The sequence below is a fragment of the Palaemon carinicauda genome, chromosome 6 (genome assembly GCF_036898095.1).
Source record: "Palaemon carinicauda isolate YSFRI2023 chromosome 6, ASM3689809v2, whole genome shotgun sequence".
NCBI classification, from domain to species: Eukaryota; Metazoa; Arthropoda; class Malacostraca; order Decapoda; family Palaemonidae; genus Palaemon; species Palaemon carinicauda.
This window is the reverse complement of record NC_090730.1, coordinates 115,025,625-115,044,963: the sequence shown is the minus strand read 5'-3', so window position 1 is coordinate 115,044,963 and position 19,339 is coordinate 115,025,625. Positions and strand designations below refer to the sequence as shown.

At 46.5% G+C, this 19,339-nt stretch overlaps 1 protein-coding gene across 1 annotated transcript in view; it reads right to left on the bottom strand.

Moving 5' to 3' along the window:
• The window catches only part of LOC137642622 (sec1 family domain-containing protein 1-like), a 129,698-nt gene extending 111,305 nt beyond the window's left edge, over positions 1 to 18,393 (bottom strand). The window contains exon 1 of the mRNA XM_068375332.1: positions 18,267 to 18,393. Coding sequence (XP_068231433.1) covers positions 18,267 to 18,297 — 31 coding nt within the window. The 5' untranslated portion in view covers positions 18,298 to 18,393. The remainder of the gene's footprint in view (positions 1 to 18,266) is intronic.
• Positions 18,394 to 19,339: the final 946 nt, after the last annotated feature.

Genomic DNA, 19,339 nt, shown 5'->3' with positions numbered 1-19,339 from the left:
CTACTGGTCTAAGGGATGAGGAGGGCAATCTGCATTGGCATTAACCCCGGGTTCAATTAGAGTGAACATTTTTGGGAACACTTGAGGGATTGAGCGTACCAAGAGCCTCGCAGCCTGTACTAGCAAATAATATCTGAAAGGATAACTCTAGGCATATCCTTGGAGGATAACCTTCAGTGATAACCAGTGGTCAAAGGGGAAATGAGGAAGCACGTGTCCCTTCGTGCAGAGGATTAGGATCGTCCAAGGATCAGACCCTAGGGTCTTTTACATTCCGCAACTTCTGTGAGATCTTCCCCCGGTAAGACAGGAGACAGAGATGCCCTGCCATTGACTTCCCTCCTTGAAGCCCAATATAGCATGCTCTAGCTCATATCATAACTTGAGGAAAAAGGGAGACAGGTTGTACAAGCAATCCTTCCAGGTGAAAACTAGTCTTCCTTTCTGCTTCCGTCAGAAATTGGGACAGACTCTGAGCTACCTGGTCAGCTAATTACCCAGTAGGGTAGCCAGCACCATCCGGGGATTGTGTCTGTTGACAAACCCCGAGGGTTCGGAGGGTTCAATTAAGAAGAACCAAGATCAACTCTCATCCGAGTTCCAGAGGGTGTCGAAGGGCTGTTTAACAAGTAAAAATTTCAAGTCAACTGGTGTCGAGTCATGCGATCAGTTGCAAGCAACTGTCTCTGCAAAGGGATGATGAATCTAGTCCAACTGCCTTTGCTAGAATGGCAGTTGGTCGCTTATGTCTGCTTCCAGACTGGTAAACACCCGGAGTAGCTTCGTTATTTCTAATGGATAATGGCACTACAGCAAACATCCCTAGTTGATTGCTGTTAAACAAACGATTGGTAGCAAGCAACTACTTCCGAAAGACAAGATTGATTGAGACATATCTTTGTCATCCAGGTGGTTCGATTGGAAAACATCGAGAAAATTTCATAAACGACACCACCTCCTCCCTAATGACAGGTATCCCTTACGACGAGGATGAGGATGAGCCCAAATGAGGGCAGACTACCTATGTCAAGGTAAGAGGGTCATAGATAACCTGATTTTCCTTAAGAAATACAGTCTCAACTGGAACCAGTTCCAATTTGTTTGGTTTCTGGCATCAAATGGGATGAAACCAAGTGTCCTTTATTCTCTTGCTACTCATCACTGGCATGCATTATTAACATGCTTTTCTGCATGCGGGTGTGTCGAAATGTACCTTCCCACAATCAGAGTGAGTGTTTGTGCATGAGCTTGAACATCGTGAACATGGCTCCTTGATGGTTGTGAGCACCCTTGAGGTAGCTCGTGGAATCGCTTGTGGGAACAATGTGTGTACGACGAAGCAAAACATCGTTGCTTAATTGGAAATGATCGTTAACTAGTCCAAGCATTGTGAACATGTTCGTGGGCATGTGACCGACTACGAGGAGCATTTGCAGCTAATAAAACGATCAGACGTTTGTCTGTAGTAGGCACTTGCCCATCCGCCCACGAGCTGATTTCATACCCTCAGGAATAGAGGATTAAGGGAATAACCGTGAAGGATTATGTCTCACCAACCCATTGTGCCCTGGGGGCATGACGGGTTGAGGCGGAGATTAAAAGAGATCAGAGGCCAATATCATGTAAGAATTCCTAAGAGCTATCCCGTAGAGAGGAAAAGTCAGAGATAATAACCTCAAGGATTATGTCTCATACGAGTCGTTTTGCCCTGGGGGCACGGTGGTGGGATACGGAGGTCCCAAATGGTCGGCAAGCATTCCTAGTTGCGGCAAAAAACCCCGGGGGATTATATTGCTACAGGTTTCCCCCTCCCTTTCGAGATCTGGCAATCGTAAAGGTGGAGAGTGCATGTGCAACCAAAGTAGCTTTATGCGAGAAACTCACTATGGGGGCATTGGTGAGTAACTGTAGTTGCACAGACCTTGTCTGAGAGAGGAGATCACCAGCACACCTTGTTAATGCTTAGAGTCCAGGTAGGCTCTCTCATGAATAGGTAAGAGATGTTGTCAGAGTTCAGCATTCGAGCATACCAAAGTTAGCAAGAGGAGCTCGCCCGTGCAATTCGCAAACATTTAGTGTCTGAGTGGACTCTCTTTCTCATGAAGAAGGGTAGAGGTGTTGCCAGAGCTCAGTGTTTGAGATACTGTACACTCATCTGCGAGAGGAACTCACTCGCGAGGGTTTGGTCTTTCATGCATGAGAAGAACACTCGTCAGCGTCCCCGGCGGAGGTTGTCGAGTACAGTACTGTAGTGTAATATACTCCTTTATTAGGAGACATGAGTAAGGCTGAAAAAGGGTTTTCTGTGTTAATGCACCGCAGAAAAACCAAGCTTTCCCCCATAAGGGTAGGAAAACCAGGAGGAGGCAGCTCTGAAGGGCCTAGCCTCACAAAACTCCAAGAGCTTTGCTGTACCCTATGGACACAATGGTGAGAGTCGGCAACTGCAAGCAGCTGGCAGGCATCACTCTATGCGGCAATAACCCCAAAGGATTATATCTCACAAGACCCGTTAAGCCCCAGGGAAACGATGGGATATGCGACAACAAGCGATCGGCAGGCATCGCCATCTGGGTCAATAACCTCGAAGGACTATTGCTCACGAGACATGTGACCCAGGGGACACAATGGGAGAGGTGAAGACTGCAAGTGGTTGGCCAGCATCACCTTCTGAGACAATAATCCAGAAGGGTTATGGCTCCCAAATTGATTGATTTGGAGTTTTCTGGCATCCTGACATCTAAGATCATTGACGCTGCTTTGGCCCACAAGACTCATTGTCCGAAGAGCTGGAACAAAACCCGACGAATCGAGCACATGCTCCGAACTCTCAACCGGGGAACTCCACAGGTGAGGAGGGCCTCGCTCGCAGACGAGAGAACAACTTTACAGCAGATGGAGAAGCTCACTGCTTCAAACACTACAGGGCCTCAGTACTCTATCTGAGGGCAGTTTGCATAATTAGCAAGCTACGAAGAGTAACCTAAGTCAGGTTCTGGGTTACCCTTATACTCCAGCATTAAGAGGCACGAGAGAAAACCCCAACTGGTAACTCTGAGGAGCACCGGTTGAAATTGCTCTCTTTCAAGCAGCTTCTGGGTTACCCTCGTACTCAAGCAATAGCAGGTACGAGAGAAAAAACCATGGCTGGTAACTTCGGGGAGTACCGATTGCAATTTCTCTCATTCGTGTGCCGAGCTGTAGGAACGAAGGGAGCAGATGCAGAAAGAGCTGCAGATAAGAGCAAGAGAAACTGTTGGTGCATTACCCACAGTGTCTAGGAAAGGACGACTGTGTTCAATACTTCGGGAGGCAGATATGCACTCTTGCTGTGCCCTTAACTGCAGAACTCGTAAAAAGCTATTCCTAAGTGGCCATCACTCTTACTTGACCATCTTCCGAAGGAGGAGGGATCGAGGCGACGGAGAAAAAAAGTTGGAAGTACTTCACCTTCGAGGAAAACCCTGAAGGAGAAGAATCCCTTTAAACTTCTTCCTCCATCGTCGACCACACCTCACCCACTGGGAGGATGGCTACTCGCAACACTCGTTACGAGGTGATTACTGCGAGCAAGTGACCTCTCCAAGCAGTACACAGGGAATGGGGATCGGTCTCAGCAGCTGACATGAAGGTGCCCTTCACGGCCAGGACAAACCTGCAAGAACTCCTTGAAAGGACAAAAAATCAAAGGAAGTTTTTAACAGGAGAGAGATGGAACGTCTACAGTCTACCAAGTCAAAAGCGACGATGTATCACAGGTGAGTGTGCGAGCAGTGAGCTAGGAGGCCAGTACATCCCCGCTTACTAGCGGTGGATGGTTATACTTCGCTAAAAGGCTTATGGCTAGTTTCCAGGTTCGTCGAAAGTATATTCCCTACAAAGAGCAAAAGAGTTTATATTGAGTATTGGAACAAACTGTAACCGACATAAATTTTGACAGTTTTGCCAGGGTCCCACCAGAATATCTTTTCCTAACACTGGGGAATGTCCAATAATCCATTCATTCTCATTGAAAAATAAACAATACATTCATTACAAATTGCAACAGTGCACCTAATACTAAGAAACTCATAGCAGTATTTTTGATATTTTGATACTTATTTCCTGGGTTTGAACTTATGACCCTCATCATTCACATATACCATCCATTCAAAATACAACTTAGAATGTACTGTATTTCTATTGACATATTTTTTTGTGCAAAAAGATTTCCCTCTACTAAACTTTTCCCACAAGCCATGTTTACATATCAAATCAAGGTTTTACTATAGCATAGTACAATATTAGTTTGAACACTGTTAATGTTATAATCAAGTAGATATCAAACCCAATACAGTATTTAGAATCCCATACCCTATATCCCATGACTAATAACCGAGATACATATTTTTGTCAAAAACTTCTGACTACTCTTACCATTCTATTTTCAACCAAGTTTTTTTTATCTAAACTCCTACCACAAGAAGGTCCTTCACACAGGTCATAAAATTTCCGAAGACAGAGCTTCGGTCCAATCAGACATGTTTTCACTATCACGTGACTTTCTCGATCAGTCAACACTCTTCCCACCTAGAGAAATGCTAGCTCTGATCACGACAAATTGAAACTGTTCTTTGATACTTAGTTAATAAGAATGTCTTTACTGGGTTCATTCCAAACATGGGGCTATTACCTTTTAGGATGGAATAAGAGGCGTTACTTGTGTGTTTAAACAATTTTGATGACACTAATCGATGGAAAAAACTAAAGTATTTTCAATTTTAAAGGATGGGCTAAACTATCAAATATGTCAGGAAAATTGTTTCAATTAGGATACCAGTCAGGAAGAAAACACAATGATGTGACTTGACTTAGGATTAGCTGAAGAAAGGCAAGCCTGAGGGAGGAATATGAGTCATAGGTTGGGTTAGGTGGGGAACAGTAAGTTTTATCCCATTTTAAAATGTTTTTCAGACATAAATTCCAGAGTATTAATACATTTGCACCATATTTTCATAATCATTTAAATTACCTATAAATAGGCTAGGAACACCTGTCATTTTCATTACAAATATTGTTATCATACAGCAATATAACAAATTAGAAGATAATTTGCATTTTTCCTAACTATACAAACCTTAGCTATTTAATAGGGGGGGTATTACTGTACTTTTGGCGTAGCTGAAATGACGAGCCATTAATTTTTAACAAGGGTTAACTACCCACACCGCTAGTAAGCGAGGATAGCTTGCTACCGCTCCCCCTTACGCACCTGTGATTGAGCTCACTTTGCTTGGAGGTAGGACTTCAAGGGGGATAGGGCTGGCGGGCAAGTTTGGTTAAATAGCTAAGGTTTGTATAGTTAAGTAAAATACAAATTATCCACGAATTTGTCATTTGTTCCGTAACTGGAATACAAACCACGCTATTTAATAGGGGTGACTCACCCATTAGGAAGGGTGGACGTCCCAGCCAATCTGGCTCCTTATCCGAGTGTGTTAGAACTCAAGGAATAAACAGTCCCTGCGCCTCGCTAAAACCTTGCTACGCAAGGTTCACGGCCTAGGCAAGCTGTGTGTGAAGGTATGTAGAAATGTGACTCGTTCTAGAAAGTTATTCCGAAGTTCTTTAGATGGAAAACTGTGCACTAGGACTTTCCCAATACCCCCTCGTCAGGGTATGGCGACGAAAAAGTATTAATCTCAATACTAGGTACACAAAGGAGCATGGTTTATCTGCCGTGGTTTGAGGTCAGCTATGCAGAGAACCCAGGATGCTGCTTTCCCCAAGAGAGGGGAGAATGAAGAGAAGAATAAGGGCCAGTCAAACCTTTTTATTCATGCAGACTAAAACCGGGTAACAATGCCCTCAACCTTCTGCTACTTGTCCAATAAGGAGCTTGAAGTTTTGAAACAGCTGTTGTGCAGCCACCACAGGACCGATAGAAAACGTATCGAGTCTCCTGTGGGTCACATCTTGCAGATAATGGGATGTGAACGTGTTTTGACGTTTCCACACTCCAGCTTGAAGAACCTGCGTCACTGAGTAATTTTTTTTGAAGGCCAGGGACGTAGCTATGCCCCTGACATCATGTGCTCTGGGGCGTTCTTGGTGACCCTCCTCTTGGTCCTTCCTGTGCTGAAGAATAGTGCAGGTACACGAGGATGGGCTGCAGTTGTTCTCTTGAGGTACAGCCTCAAACTCCTTACTGGGCATAGTAAGAGATGGTCTGGGTCATCTGTTACAGTACGGAGACTAGAAATCCGGAAGGAGTCGAGTCGAGGATCCGCTACTCCCGGGTTCTGAGTCTTAGCAATAAACTCAGGGACGAAGCTGAACATTACCTCTCCCCATCCCCTTGAATGGGCGATGTATGAGAGACCATGAAGTTCGCTCACTCGCTTGGCCGAGGCCAAAGCTAGCAGGAACACCGTCTTCCAAGTCAGGTGGCGATCTGTTGCCTGGCGTAAAGGTTCATAGGGAGGTCTTATAAGAGACCTGAGAACTCGAACCCCGTTCCATGGGTGGGGTCTCACTTCTGACTGGGGCAGGTAAGTTAATAACTCCGTATGAGAAGAGAAAGTTCTAGCGATGAAGAAATGTCCATTCCTTTCAGTCTGAAGGCGAGGCTTAAGGCTGACCGATAGCCTTTCACTGCCGAGACTGATAAGCGCATTTCTTCACGCAAATACACGAGGAACTCCGCTATTGCTGGAATAGTGGCATCGAGTGGAGAGATACCCCTTCCACGACACCAACCACAGAAGACTTTCCACTTTGCCTAGTAGACTGCTGCTGATGATTTTCGCAGATGTCCACACATCCTGATCGCAACTTCTTGCGAAAATACTCTCTGAGAGAGGAAATGCTGGATAGCTTCCAGGCGTGAAGTCGGCTTTGTGGAAGATGTTGCCATGTGGTTATTTGAGTAAATTGTGTCGTGGAGAGAGTTCTCTTGGAGGCTTTGTTAGGAGTTGCAGAAGGTCCGGGAACCATTCTGCGTGATGAGCAGAGCTATGAGGGTCATTGAAAGATTGACCGAGGTTCTGGTCTTGTTGAGTACTCTCCTCATCAGACAGAACGGGGGAAAGGCGTAAACGTCGATGCTGTCCCACCGTTGTTGGAAAGCATCTTGCCCGAGAGCCTGGGGTCTGGGACTGGGGAACAGTACAGCGGGAGCCTGAAGTTCAGGGCCATTGCGAAGAGGTCCACAGTCGGTGAACCCCAAAAATTCAGGACTTTGTTGGCTACTAGATGATCCAAAGACCACTCGGTACTCACTATCTGAGATGCTCTCCTCAGGTTGTCAGCGAGCACATTCCTTTTGCCTGGAATAAAGCGTGGCGATAGTGGTATCGAGTGGATTTCGGCCCATCTCAATATCTCTACTGCTAGATGGGATAGTTGCTGCGAAAAAGTACCTCCTTGTTTGTTGATGAAGGCCACTACTGTGGTGTTGTTGCTCATCAAGACCACAGAGCGACTTGCCAGGAACTGTTGGAACTGTTGAAGGGCCTGAAAGACAGCCTTCATCTCTAGGAGATTTATGTGGAGGTACTTTTCTGACTCTGACCAGAGGCCTGAGGTCGTGAGGTGCAGCACGTGGGCCCCCACCCTTTTTTGGAAGTGTCTGAAAACAGCATCAAATCCAGGTGGAGGACGAGAAGGTCCACTCCCTTTTGTAGATTCTCGTCTGTCACCCACCACTGGAGGTCTGTCAGTTCTGCAGGTCCCATGGGGATCTGGATGTCCGGGGAGTCATGTGCCTGATTCCACCGGGACTTGAGTCGCCACTGGAGGGATCTCATCCTGAGGCAACCATTGGGAACTAGACGGGCCAGCGATGAAAGGTGACCGAGGAGACGTAGTCACGATTGGGCTGGAAGAAGTTCTTCTCGTCTGAGAAAAGGTCTTGCGACCTTTCTCAGCCTTGCTATCCTGTCGACTGATGGGAAGGCTTTGTGGAGAATGGTGTCTACAATCATGCCTAAGTATACCAGTCTTTGAGTGGGAAGCAGAAAGGACTTCTCGAGATTTACCATGATCCCCAGATCTTGGCAAAGTCTAAGAAGTTTGTCTCGGTGTTGAAGAAGGGTTGACACCGAGTCTGCTAGGATTAGCCAGTCGTCCAGATAACAGAGGCGATGGATGCCAATCCTGTGTGCCCAAGATGAAACTAGGGTAAACACTGGTGAAGACTTGTGGTGCTGTGGAAAGACCGAAGCACAGCACCTTGAACTGGTATATTCCGTTGTCTAGGCTGAATCTTAAGTACTCCCTTGAAGACGGATGGACTGGGATCTGGAAGTACGCGTCCTTTCGGTCCAGTGTGCACATGAAGTCTTGTGGTCTTACTGGTAGTTTGACCGTGTCTGCCGTCTCCATGCTGAACGGAGTTTGTTTGACAAACTTTTTCAGAGCTGAGAGGTCGATAACTGGTCTCCAGCCTCCAGACGCCTTCTTTACAAGAAAGAGTCGACTGAAGAAGCTTGGGGATCCGTCGAGGACCTCTTGGAGAGCGCCCTTCTTCAACAGGGTTTGGACTTCTGCCCGAAGGGCTTGCCCCCTTGCCGATCCCATGGCAAGGGAGTTCAATGATACTGGATTCCAGGTCAGGGGAGGCAGAGATGTTATGAACGGAACGCGATATCCTAGACTGATCACGGAGATTGTCCAGGAATCGGCCCCGAGTTCCTTCCACCTGTTTGCGCAACTTTGTAGGCATCCCCCCATTGGTGGAAATGCAGGGGGACTGCCTATCCTACCGTTTGCGGCCTCGGCTACTCCCTCTAGGATTTTTACCTCACCTGGATGACTTTTTGCCTTTTGTCTTTGACAAGAAAGGGCTTGGACACCATTGTCTCCTCTGCAGTTTTTGTCGCATTATGGTCTTGGGTGGACGGGACTGCTGTGGTGCTGGAGGTTTATAGGGCTTAGATGTTAAAGCCCTATGGAGGAGGGAGTCTTGATGAGACTTCCTCCACCTCTCAGCAGCATGTTCCACATCCTTAGGCTCAAACAGATGAGACCCCTCTATGGAGGAATGTCTGAGCCTATTGATCTCGACGCTAGGGACCTTCTGGTGGAACCTCTCAGCTACTGCATCTCGACGTTTCAAGATGGTATTTGCCCACAAGTTCGAGACTTGGTGGGCAAGAAACTCGATTATGTGAGTACCTGAGAGAAGGAAGGTTTCCATAGCTTTCCTGGTACGTTCCTTGGAGAAATCCTTGGATCGTATCAGGATACTTAAGGTCCCTAACCAGATATCAAGCCACGAAGTAGCTTGCATAGCATACTTTGTGACCTCCTGGTTAGGGATCTCGGCTGCCGAGAACGAGACCTGTCAGTTGGAGTCTCTCAAGAGGGATTACCCTGGTTAGCTCTTCCAGCGAGTGGTGAAGAGGAAGAGCTGAACTGGGCTGCTCCAGGATCTCGAAGTACCTCCTGTGCTGTACGCAAGGAGGTGGGAGGAGCTTGTTCGTGGTACCGGAACAGTTGGAGGAGGACATCTCGGAGAGCTGCTAGGTGATCTTGTCCCTGATACTCTTCACCCCTTGAGACCAGGGCAGGGCTGCACTGGTCTTAGAAGGTTTTTAAGTACCAAAGATGCGCTCTAGGACCGTGTCTTTGCCCTCTCGAGGGGGGATCTCTGGGTCGGAAAACCCGTTGAGACCCCTCATTAGAGTCAGAACCTGCCAGAATGCATGTTCTGGCTCCTGCTGGTCTCCTGTTGTAGGACTTGCAGCGAAGTTTCCTTCTGTCCCCAAAGGCTCTTCTTGGGGAGTCGCGGACATTTCCTGAGTGGCTGGGTGGCTCCATCCTAACCCTAGCGGAGAACTTTGGGATGGTTTTGAAGTCTTTGGATTCCTTCTGGGGAAGGAGGTAAGACTCCAACATCGATGTGTGTGGCATGTCCCTTCAATTCTCAGACTGCGAGGAACTCTCGGCGTGAAGAGAGATTTCCTCCATTGGTGCGATGGGGGAAAGTCTCTCTAAACGTGGTTCCCTAGGTGACGGGAGATCTTCGTACGAAAGGGATGGAGAGTTAGTCTGAGGAACAGGAGGAATTTGCCTCGATGCTATGAGTGGAGTCAGTTTCGCCCTCGGGGAAGTGACCGCGCCCGAAACTCCTCTTTTCCTCTTCAAAGGGGTAGAGGAAGCCATGGTTCCATGCCCTAGATCAGACAGGACAGGCTTGAAAGCCTGATCAAGGCATTGAACCAGGGCTGCTGGCTGAAAGATGCACTGTCAGACAGACCCCCCGAAAGGAAAGGAACCGAAGGTTCCCTAGGAGGAGTTACTGGAATAGGTGGATTTGCTTTAGAATGTAGCTTAGGGATCCCGAACCCCTCTGCATGAAAATGTTTCCCTTCTCCTACAATATGCAATGGTATGCGCTTGCAGGGAGGGGAATGAGGCGATGGCGACCTTGCCAGATGACGTGCCTGTTGGTGCCCGTGCTCGCGCGAGGGAGAATACTGGTGCTCGCGCGAGGGAGAATACTGGTGCTCGCGCGAGGGAGAATACTGGTGCTCGCGCGAGGGAGAATACTGGTGCTCGCGCGAGGGAGAATACTGGTGCTCGCGCGAGGGAGAATACTGGTGCTCGCGCGAGGGAGAATACTGGTGCTCGCGCGAGGAGAATACTGGTGCTCGCGCGAGGGAGAATACTGGTGCTCGCGCGAGGGAGAATACTGGTGCTCTGCGCGAGGGAGAATACTGGTGCTCGCGCGAGGGAGAATACTGGTGCTCGCGCGAGGGAGAATACTGGTGCTCGCGCGAGGGAGAATACTGGTGCTCGCGCGAGGGAGAATACTGGTGCTCGCGCGAGGGAGAATACTGGTGCTCGCGCGAGGGAGAATACTGGTGCTCGCGCGAGGGAGAATACTGGTGCTCGCGCGAGGGAGAATACTGGTGCTCGCGCGAGGGAGAATACTGGTGCTCGCGCGAGGGAGAATACTGGTGCTCGCGCGAGGGAGAATACTGGTGCTCGCGCGAGGGAGAATACTGGTGCTCGCGCGAGGGAGAATACTGGTGCTCGCGCGAGGGAGAATACTGGTGCTCGCGCGAGGGAGAATACTGGTGCTCGCGCGAGGGAGAATACTGGTGCTCGCGCGAGGGAGAATACTGGTGCTCGCGCGCAGGAGAATCATGATGAGCTCGCGGGAGAGTGTTGGCGCGCGTCCGGGAGAGAGAGGGGGGGGAGAGAGGGGGGGGGAGAGAGGGGGGGGGGAGAGAGGGGGGGGGAGAGAGGGGGGGGGAGAGAGGGGGGGGAGAGAGGGGGGGGGAGAGAGGGGGGGGGAGAGAGGGGGGGGAGAGAGGGGGGGGAGAGAGGGGGGGGAGAGGGGGGGGGAGAGAGGGGGGGGGAGAGAGGGGGGGGGGGGAGAGAGAGGGGGGGGGGGAGAGAGAGGGGGGGGGGGAGAGAGAGAGGGGGGGGGGGGAGAGAGAGGGGGGGGGGGAGAGAGAGGGGGGGGGGGAGAGAGAGGGGGGGGGAGAGAGAGGGGGGGGGAGAGAGAGGGGGGGGGAGAGAGAGGGGGGGGAGAGAGAGGGGGGGGGGAGAGAGAGGGGGGGGGAGAGAGAGGGGGGGGAGAGAGAGGGGGGGGGAGAGAGAGGGGGGGGGAGAGAGAGGGGGGGGGGAGAGAGAGGGGGGGGGAGAGAGAGGGGGGGGGAGAGAGAGGGGGGGGGGAGAGAGAGGGGGGGGGGGAGAGAGAGGGGGGGGGAGAGAGAGGGGGGGGGAGAGAGGGGGGGGGGAGAGAGAGGGGGGGGGAGAGAGGGGGGGGGAGAGAGAGAGGGGGGGGGAGAGAGAGAGGGGGGGAGAGAGAGGGGGGGGGGAGAGAGAGGGGGGGGGGAGAGAGAGGGGGGGGGGAGAGAGAGGGGGGGGAGAGAGAGAGGGGGGGAGAGAGAGGGGGGGGAGAGAGGGGGGGAGAGAGGGGGGGGAGAGGGGGGGGGAGAGAGGGGGGGGGAGAGAGGGAGAGAGAGAGAGAGAGAGAGAGAGAGAGAGAGAGAGAGAGAGAGAGAGAATCATGATGAGCACGCGGGAGTGTTGGCGCACGTCCGTAGGAGGGAGAGAGAGAGAGAGAGAGAGAGAGAGAGAGAGAGAGAGAGAGAGAGAGAGAGAGAGAGAGAGAGCGCAGGAGTCATGATGGGCGCGCGGGAGTGTGTTGGCGCGTGTGCACATTTCTGTGTGTGCGCGCAGGTGAGGGCAACAAGGTTGTCGCCTCCCCTACGAACTTGCGCGCAGGAGAGTGATGGCGCACAGGTTTCTGCTGGTGCGCAAGATGGCGCTCAGGAGAGCACGGGTGCGCAGGTGATTTGGGGTGCTCATGTTGGCGCACAGGAGAACATTGGCGCGTAGGAGAAATTTGGCACGCAGGAGAGTGCTGGCGTGCAGGTGGGTGCTGGCGCGTAGGAGATAGTGGGCGCGTGGGCGCAGGTGCGCATGGGTGCAGGAGAGCGCTGGCGCGCATGAGATCAATGGCGCTCCCTCTGTGAGGGCGAGCAAGAGAGGTGGTGCGCTGAAGCGTTGGTGAATGACGAGCTGCTGGTCAAGGCGAGTGGTGTGCAGGGCGAGAGTGATGGCACACAATAGCGCACTTTGGAGGGGCTTTCTTAGGCTCATACAGGAACGGCGATGGAAGGTCGGCAGGTATATTGGATGGATGGTCAACGTGTCCTTTACAAGGATGACCAACCACCGAAGGAGATCGCGAACGATCTGCAGAGAGGTCCAGGACCGAAGTCACAAGACTGGCTGCAGGTGCAGTGATGGATGATTGGTCTAGAGGCTCCTCTGCGGGGGACTGCATTGAAGACGTTGAACCAAAGAGGCTCCGCAAGTGAAGGAAGGCCTCTAAGGCGAAGAGGAAGGCGAGCCTTCCGACGGATGTGCCCTCTGGGGCCGTTGGATCAGCAAGCTGACTGTCAGCAGTCGTCCAAAGAGGAGAGACCGATGATGAACTTAAGTTTCCCCCTCGGAGGATGGTCAGGAACTGGGGAAACTAAGTCGGCAGCTACAGTAGAGTTTGGAGTGGCAGAGGAGATGGGTGATGTCGCATGAGACACCTCTGACACAACAACGTCGACAAGTGTCAGGGGATCTACCTCTGACGGCGACGACGATTGCTTGACAGAAGCACCCATGCGGATGAACTCAAGCAATGCCTCCTTGGAGGGCGAACCTGTGAGCCCCAAGGAGGACCAAATCTGAAACACGGAGGTTAGTGTCAAGGATTCCCCGGGGGGAGAGGTGGTGCTGCTTCGCTAGGGGGAAACAAACTCATCTCTTGAGACCCAGGGTTGGTCAGAAATAAATTGGTCTACGCTACTACTCGACGGTCTCTCGAAAGAGACCGACCGAGTAGGAGCTTCGGAGGAGGTTTGGGCGACGGAAGAAGAGGCCTTGGGGTTTTCTCCCTTTGAAGCAATCTTTGAAAGAGAAATATCCCGCTTGGACTTCTTCTTCCGCAGTTGCGAAAACCTCTCCCACTGGGAAGACCACTCCCTACACTTGTTGACACTATCACACCGTTGACCTCTGCAAGAAGGACAAAGGGCGTGAGGATCAGTCTCGACTGCCGACATAAATGTTCCACAGGGGCGGTTGGAGAGTCCAGGGCAGGTGAGCATGGTTGCAGAAGTCAACTCCACACACACACACACACACAAAGAAAAAAGAAAAAGCAAAAAGCATTAATGGCTGCCAATTGTCGGCGAGGATGAAGAACAGCAACGTCTGTTCACCATCCAAGCCGAAAGCAAAGTGAGCTCAATCACAGGTGTGTGAGGGGGGAGTGGTAGCAAGCTACCCTCCCTAACCCCCGCTAACTAGCGGTGTGGGTAGTTAATCCTCGTTAAAAATTAATGGCTCGTCATTTCAGCTACGCCAAAAGTAATACCCTCACTATTAAATAGCATGGTTTGTATTCCAGTTACGGAACAAACTAAAATTTCAAGCAAATCAATGTACAGTACATAGACAGTACTTGGTACAGTATAACCTTACTTCTTGCATCATTCAAAGATACTTTGATTTGTTCTAAGATTAAGAACACAATACCCTATGCCAGTGTTATGTAAATGGTAGGACGTTGAAGGCAAAGGCCCTGTATGAAGGATACAGCAATGCAGATTGGGTTAGGGGGAGAACATGAGGTTTCATGGGTCATTGGTGCTAGTAATGAGGTAAATGTTTACCATACCTTTAACTCTTGTGGTGTATGCATAATGATGGAATTTCCTTATCTTCAACTCTATCATAAACATGTACATACTGTATAAAATAAAACCTGTTCAGAATGTTCTAAATACCCTGGGTAAGTACTTACCAGAGATACTGAGATATAGAATTATCTTGAAAATCACGAAAATTGCCGTGAAATTTATAAGTGGAACGGGCTCTGTGCCCTGACACGCACTTTCTCACTCCCACAGTTCCTGGAATTCACCGTAGAGAACGTTTTGATCAATTCAGTAGCACTTTAGCGACGGAACACTGAACTAATCAACAGGTGCAGTAATTAAAACGACCCAATCGACCCCCTCTTGACCAAGGAAATTGCCAGAGGGTTTTCTTTTTTTTATCTAGTCAGAATTCAATATCTCCAAAATTTAACCAGGGTAATGGGAGCATCGAGCATGCATCAAAGATGCTTGTTCTCAGCTGCCAAGATGTGAAGATAGTAACATTGTACTCTCCCCCCCCAAAAAAAAGTCACAAAGTTTGAAAAGATATAAGTAATTATTTCTATAACCCGAACAATCCAAAATTGGCGAGAGTTATTAACTTCACCCAACAAAGCGAGTTCACATCTTATTTACATAAGATAGTACTCCTGGGTAACTACTTCGGCATTTGTTCAAAGCGTAGTGTTGATGAAAAAGTTTTGCTTACAATGGAAAATTATCTTAAAATGGTAAGCACACATTTTTTTTTTTTGCTGCAATTCAAATAGCCTAGTTCATGCAGCAGGATGATTGTCAAGCAAAGTGGAAGTTTTTTGAAAGATCCAAACTATCTTGTGAAGATGGTTTTGTTATATTACCTTGCTTTCCATATATTGTACCACAGTACATGTGTCTTGTCATTCTCATAAACTCAAAAAGAAAAATTCCCTTCGAAAGATGATGCAACCCAATCAACGTGTTGAATGTAGATTATTGGGACGTGAAACTTTCTTATTACTTGTAAACTAGATTTCCATTACAAAATATGAATGTGTTACCTTGCTAGGAGCGAAGCAGGTTGCAAAGCAAACACAGAGTAAGCTAAGAATATGGTAGTCTAAAGGGAGTCACAGAGGGGGTTTACCCCCATTACGTAAATAGGTAAGGACATGGCTCGTAAGCTGGGTTGGCTGGGGGAGGGGGAGTTTAGGTTAAGTGGTGTTCTTGTGTGGAGGTTTTGTAGTACAACTGCCATGGCTTACGAATGCCTATAAAATGGAAAGGAAACTACAATTTTTCCAGTATCATTTTACTTATGGACATTAATTGCTTTCAACATAAAATATAGGTTTTCTGTTGTATTATTATGGTATTTGAATGATTTTGAGGTTTATTTTCATCGCAAATGAATACTTATCCTTCCACCACCCATCCCCTATAGATAACAATCTGGGGGAACCTCCTTGGGAAGCGGGGTTTTGGGTGGGGGAGACGAAGTAGGTAAAAACACGGCAAAATGGAGGAAAAAAACCTAAAATAACACTCAAACATAAAAATGGACTGGTATACAGGTATACACTGAATTTGAAATATATAAAAACACTGGAAATGGGAAAACCCGATCCAAGAATTTTAAATGAGAAAATGGCATACAAATGCACTATATGACCAGTTATTGCATGTTACATTGTAGTTGTGCACTAACCTAACCTGTCACTGAATATATCTGCACCTGAATGGCGGGGGACCACTAACCTAACCTAACGTTTTTCTTGATTTGTATAAGAACTAGGTTACCTTATTAATGTCCATAACTAAAATAATACCTGATCGGTACCTAATACTACAGAAATAAATATTATACTCACCATTACTCTGTCTTACAAGCCTGAACAATGGGGCTGCTGGCCCTCCTCCTCCTCCTCCTCCTCTTCATGTGCCTCTTGGGCCGTTGCCTCTCTCCTTGAGGAGGGTACAGCAATGCAGCAGTTTTACAAAAATAATGTAGTCGCTGATTTTCAGGGTATTGTTTCAAAAATAAATAGCGAGATATATATTGCTTAAAATATTGTGAGAGATTTCCAGGCCGCTTGATCCACTCTTTGAGATCCCTCCAAAGTCTTTCAATATTTTGAGTATGTACCAATGAATTATCAGGGTCTACAAAGTTTTCCGAATGATTCACCGCGTTATGTATATAACCCATAGATGACAGCTTGTTATACGCACGCCACTTGTCGCTATTAATACACGAGCCACTCTTAATATATTTCTGGATTAAAGGAATAAGATTTTCAGCTGAACGTTCTCGAGGCAAAAGCTCCACTAAAGGCAGTATAAAAAATTTCTTGGATTCCCTCTCAATCCCCCCCAAATATCACTGAGAGGACGGCCCCTGTCAAATTTACGTTTGCCAAAATGAGATTCATCTATTTCTATTATAACACCATCACCACCAATTGGTTCTTGATTATCAAAATAATATTCAGCAACTTCACAACAAAAACTACGCCAATCAACACTGGTTGCTCTACTAATTTCAAGAGACAACACTGGTTGCTCTACTAATTTCAAGAGAATCTATTACAGTATGATGGTTCCACAATTTATTGACCCAATGATTAATAAATAATAATAGTTTCCAAGCAGGAAGATAAGTACCATCTAAAAAGGTACCTTTATAATCTGAAACTTGATACCCACATCGCCGGCGTTTCTTTGTTTTAGCAATCACCACAGTAGAACTACAATACCAAATATGCTTATCTTCCCTAAAAAGTAATTGTTTCTGACACTTAGGACACTGAACACTGAAAAGGTAACACAGAATGTTGACGGAAAAAATCATACGCATATTTTGCATGTTCGGGATATGCACCACCACCATATTTGCCTATTCCCCAAAAATAATAGAGCTCACAAGTCACACAACTGAATTTCACCATCCATACCTTTAAACTGATGGCGGAAAAGAAAATCCTTGGTCTGTTGGAACAGTATTGTTTTCTGATTGGTTAACAATGAAAACGTCATAAACTGACAGCCAGTTACATAAAGTGTGCCAATTGACGTCATCATCTCTTTAACGAGGACCAACCAAACCATAGTATTTTGAAGAGAATCAGGTATGTTTGTAGATGGCAGTTGTAGATTGGCTAATTGTCGAAAAAGTGGCCTGAAGCACCTGTCTTCGAATGGCAAAACGTCAAAAGTATTACGTAATTCCAAAAACGTTTGTTATTGGCTGAAATCAATAAGAGTTAAGCCACAAGAGATGAAACAGGTGATTTGAGTGGTTGTAGATACAGTAACAAATAAACAAACTCAGGATACTGATGATTGGTGTAGAAGGCAAATATTAAGACGTCATAAAATTACTTCCAATAACAGAAGTTGAAAGGTGGAGCCAACAACCAAAACAGATTGGTTCTATGCGTACGCATTGAGAAGATAAATTTACCACCTAATAGAATGAGATTTACGAAGCTTCTACCTAGTAGAATGAGATTTACAGAGCTGCCCGTGCCCATGAAAAGAATAATATTGGAACTCGCTAACGTTTTACTTGATTTTTAAAAGAACTAGGCATTTGCAACAGATATTATACAGAAATACTACAAAACACTTCCTTGATATAGTGAACTAAGTTAAAATACGCTACATTATTAATGTTCATAAATAAAATACCATTTTTTCACGTGGGAGGCCAGGTCCGTCGTTATACAAAAGCTCCAACAGTATCATTTAGGTTCGAGTTTTCGCCCCCCCCCCCACACACATCTGATATAGTACCAGTTTGTGGACGCAACGGAAGACTGGAACGACTACTAATCATATGGATCTAAAGTCACGATGTAGAAATAATACATAAAACGACCTGGTGAGAGCGGACCTTTTCAATAGAAAAAACGAAGTTTTTATCCCTAGGTTACATTACCCTGTAATACAGTCGATAATACCGATAAAACTTGACGAATCCCCAGCTGGCGAAAATGACACAAAATCAAATGTATGGGTTATGAAACTGACATGACATGATCGGAAATTCTACCTAAGGCACTGTTGCACAATAACCAAAAAAATAGTACATATATGGACATATCTTGAAGTAGTATATATTACCGATCTGCTTATCCCTTAAGCTGACAGCCATTGTTTACGTGGATGACGCAGATGGCAGAATGTCATTTGACAGTACGGGTAAAAGTCTTCTTCTTCTCTCAACAACAAACTTCGAAAGTAGCCCTTGTACTCTTGCAGTTTATTATTATTATTATTATTATTATTATTATTATTATTATTATTATTATTATTATGTATCCACATACATAAAGTAAAAGAATTTCGACGACTAAGCTTATAAGAGCTACTCCCACCGAAATAGGAGTGAATATTGAAAATATGTACGAACACTATATATATATATATATATATATATATATATATATATATATATATATATATATATATATATATATATATATATATATATATATACACACACACACACACACATATATATATATATATATATATATATATATATATATATATATAATATATATATATATATATATATATGATGGGTACTCATTCTTCCTGTGGTTTCATAATGAGTTATTTGTTTATTCATTCTCACTGTTTTCTAAAGCTTATCAAAATGATGAAAACTGAGGGGACCATTTTTTGAACACCCCATCTCGACCGGTATGTGTCTGTATGAAAATTATGATATAATGGTAATCAGGGGCGGGACTAATGTGAACGGTATGGCTAACAGAATTTGATACCGTCCATGACCTGAAAATTCTCTTGAAATGACCGGGCAAACAGGCCCGATGGTATTAACTGATTTTTTTACAATAAGACCTATTCAATAATCAGTTTTGCTGATGCTGTTTTGATTTTTGTAAAAAATTGCTTCAGCCGTGGCAAAACAAAATCCTGAATGTTATTTTTTCCCCGCTGATAAGACCATTCCTTCTGTATTCTGTATTTAAGCCATGGTTCTAATGATGTTTATAATAAAACAGACATATAAAATGGAAATTCGGGTCTATACAAAACTTACATCCACTATCTACTATGCATTCTTTTTGGACTTCTCTTATGTTTTTTTTGTTTGTTTGTTATAAAATAAATAAATATAAATTCTATATTCTCAACCTTATCTCACAAAATATTCAAAATGATAT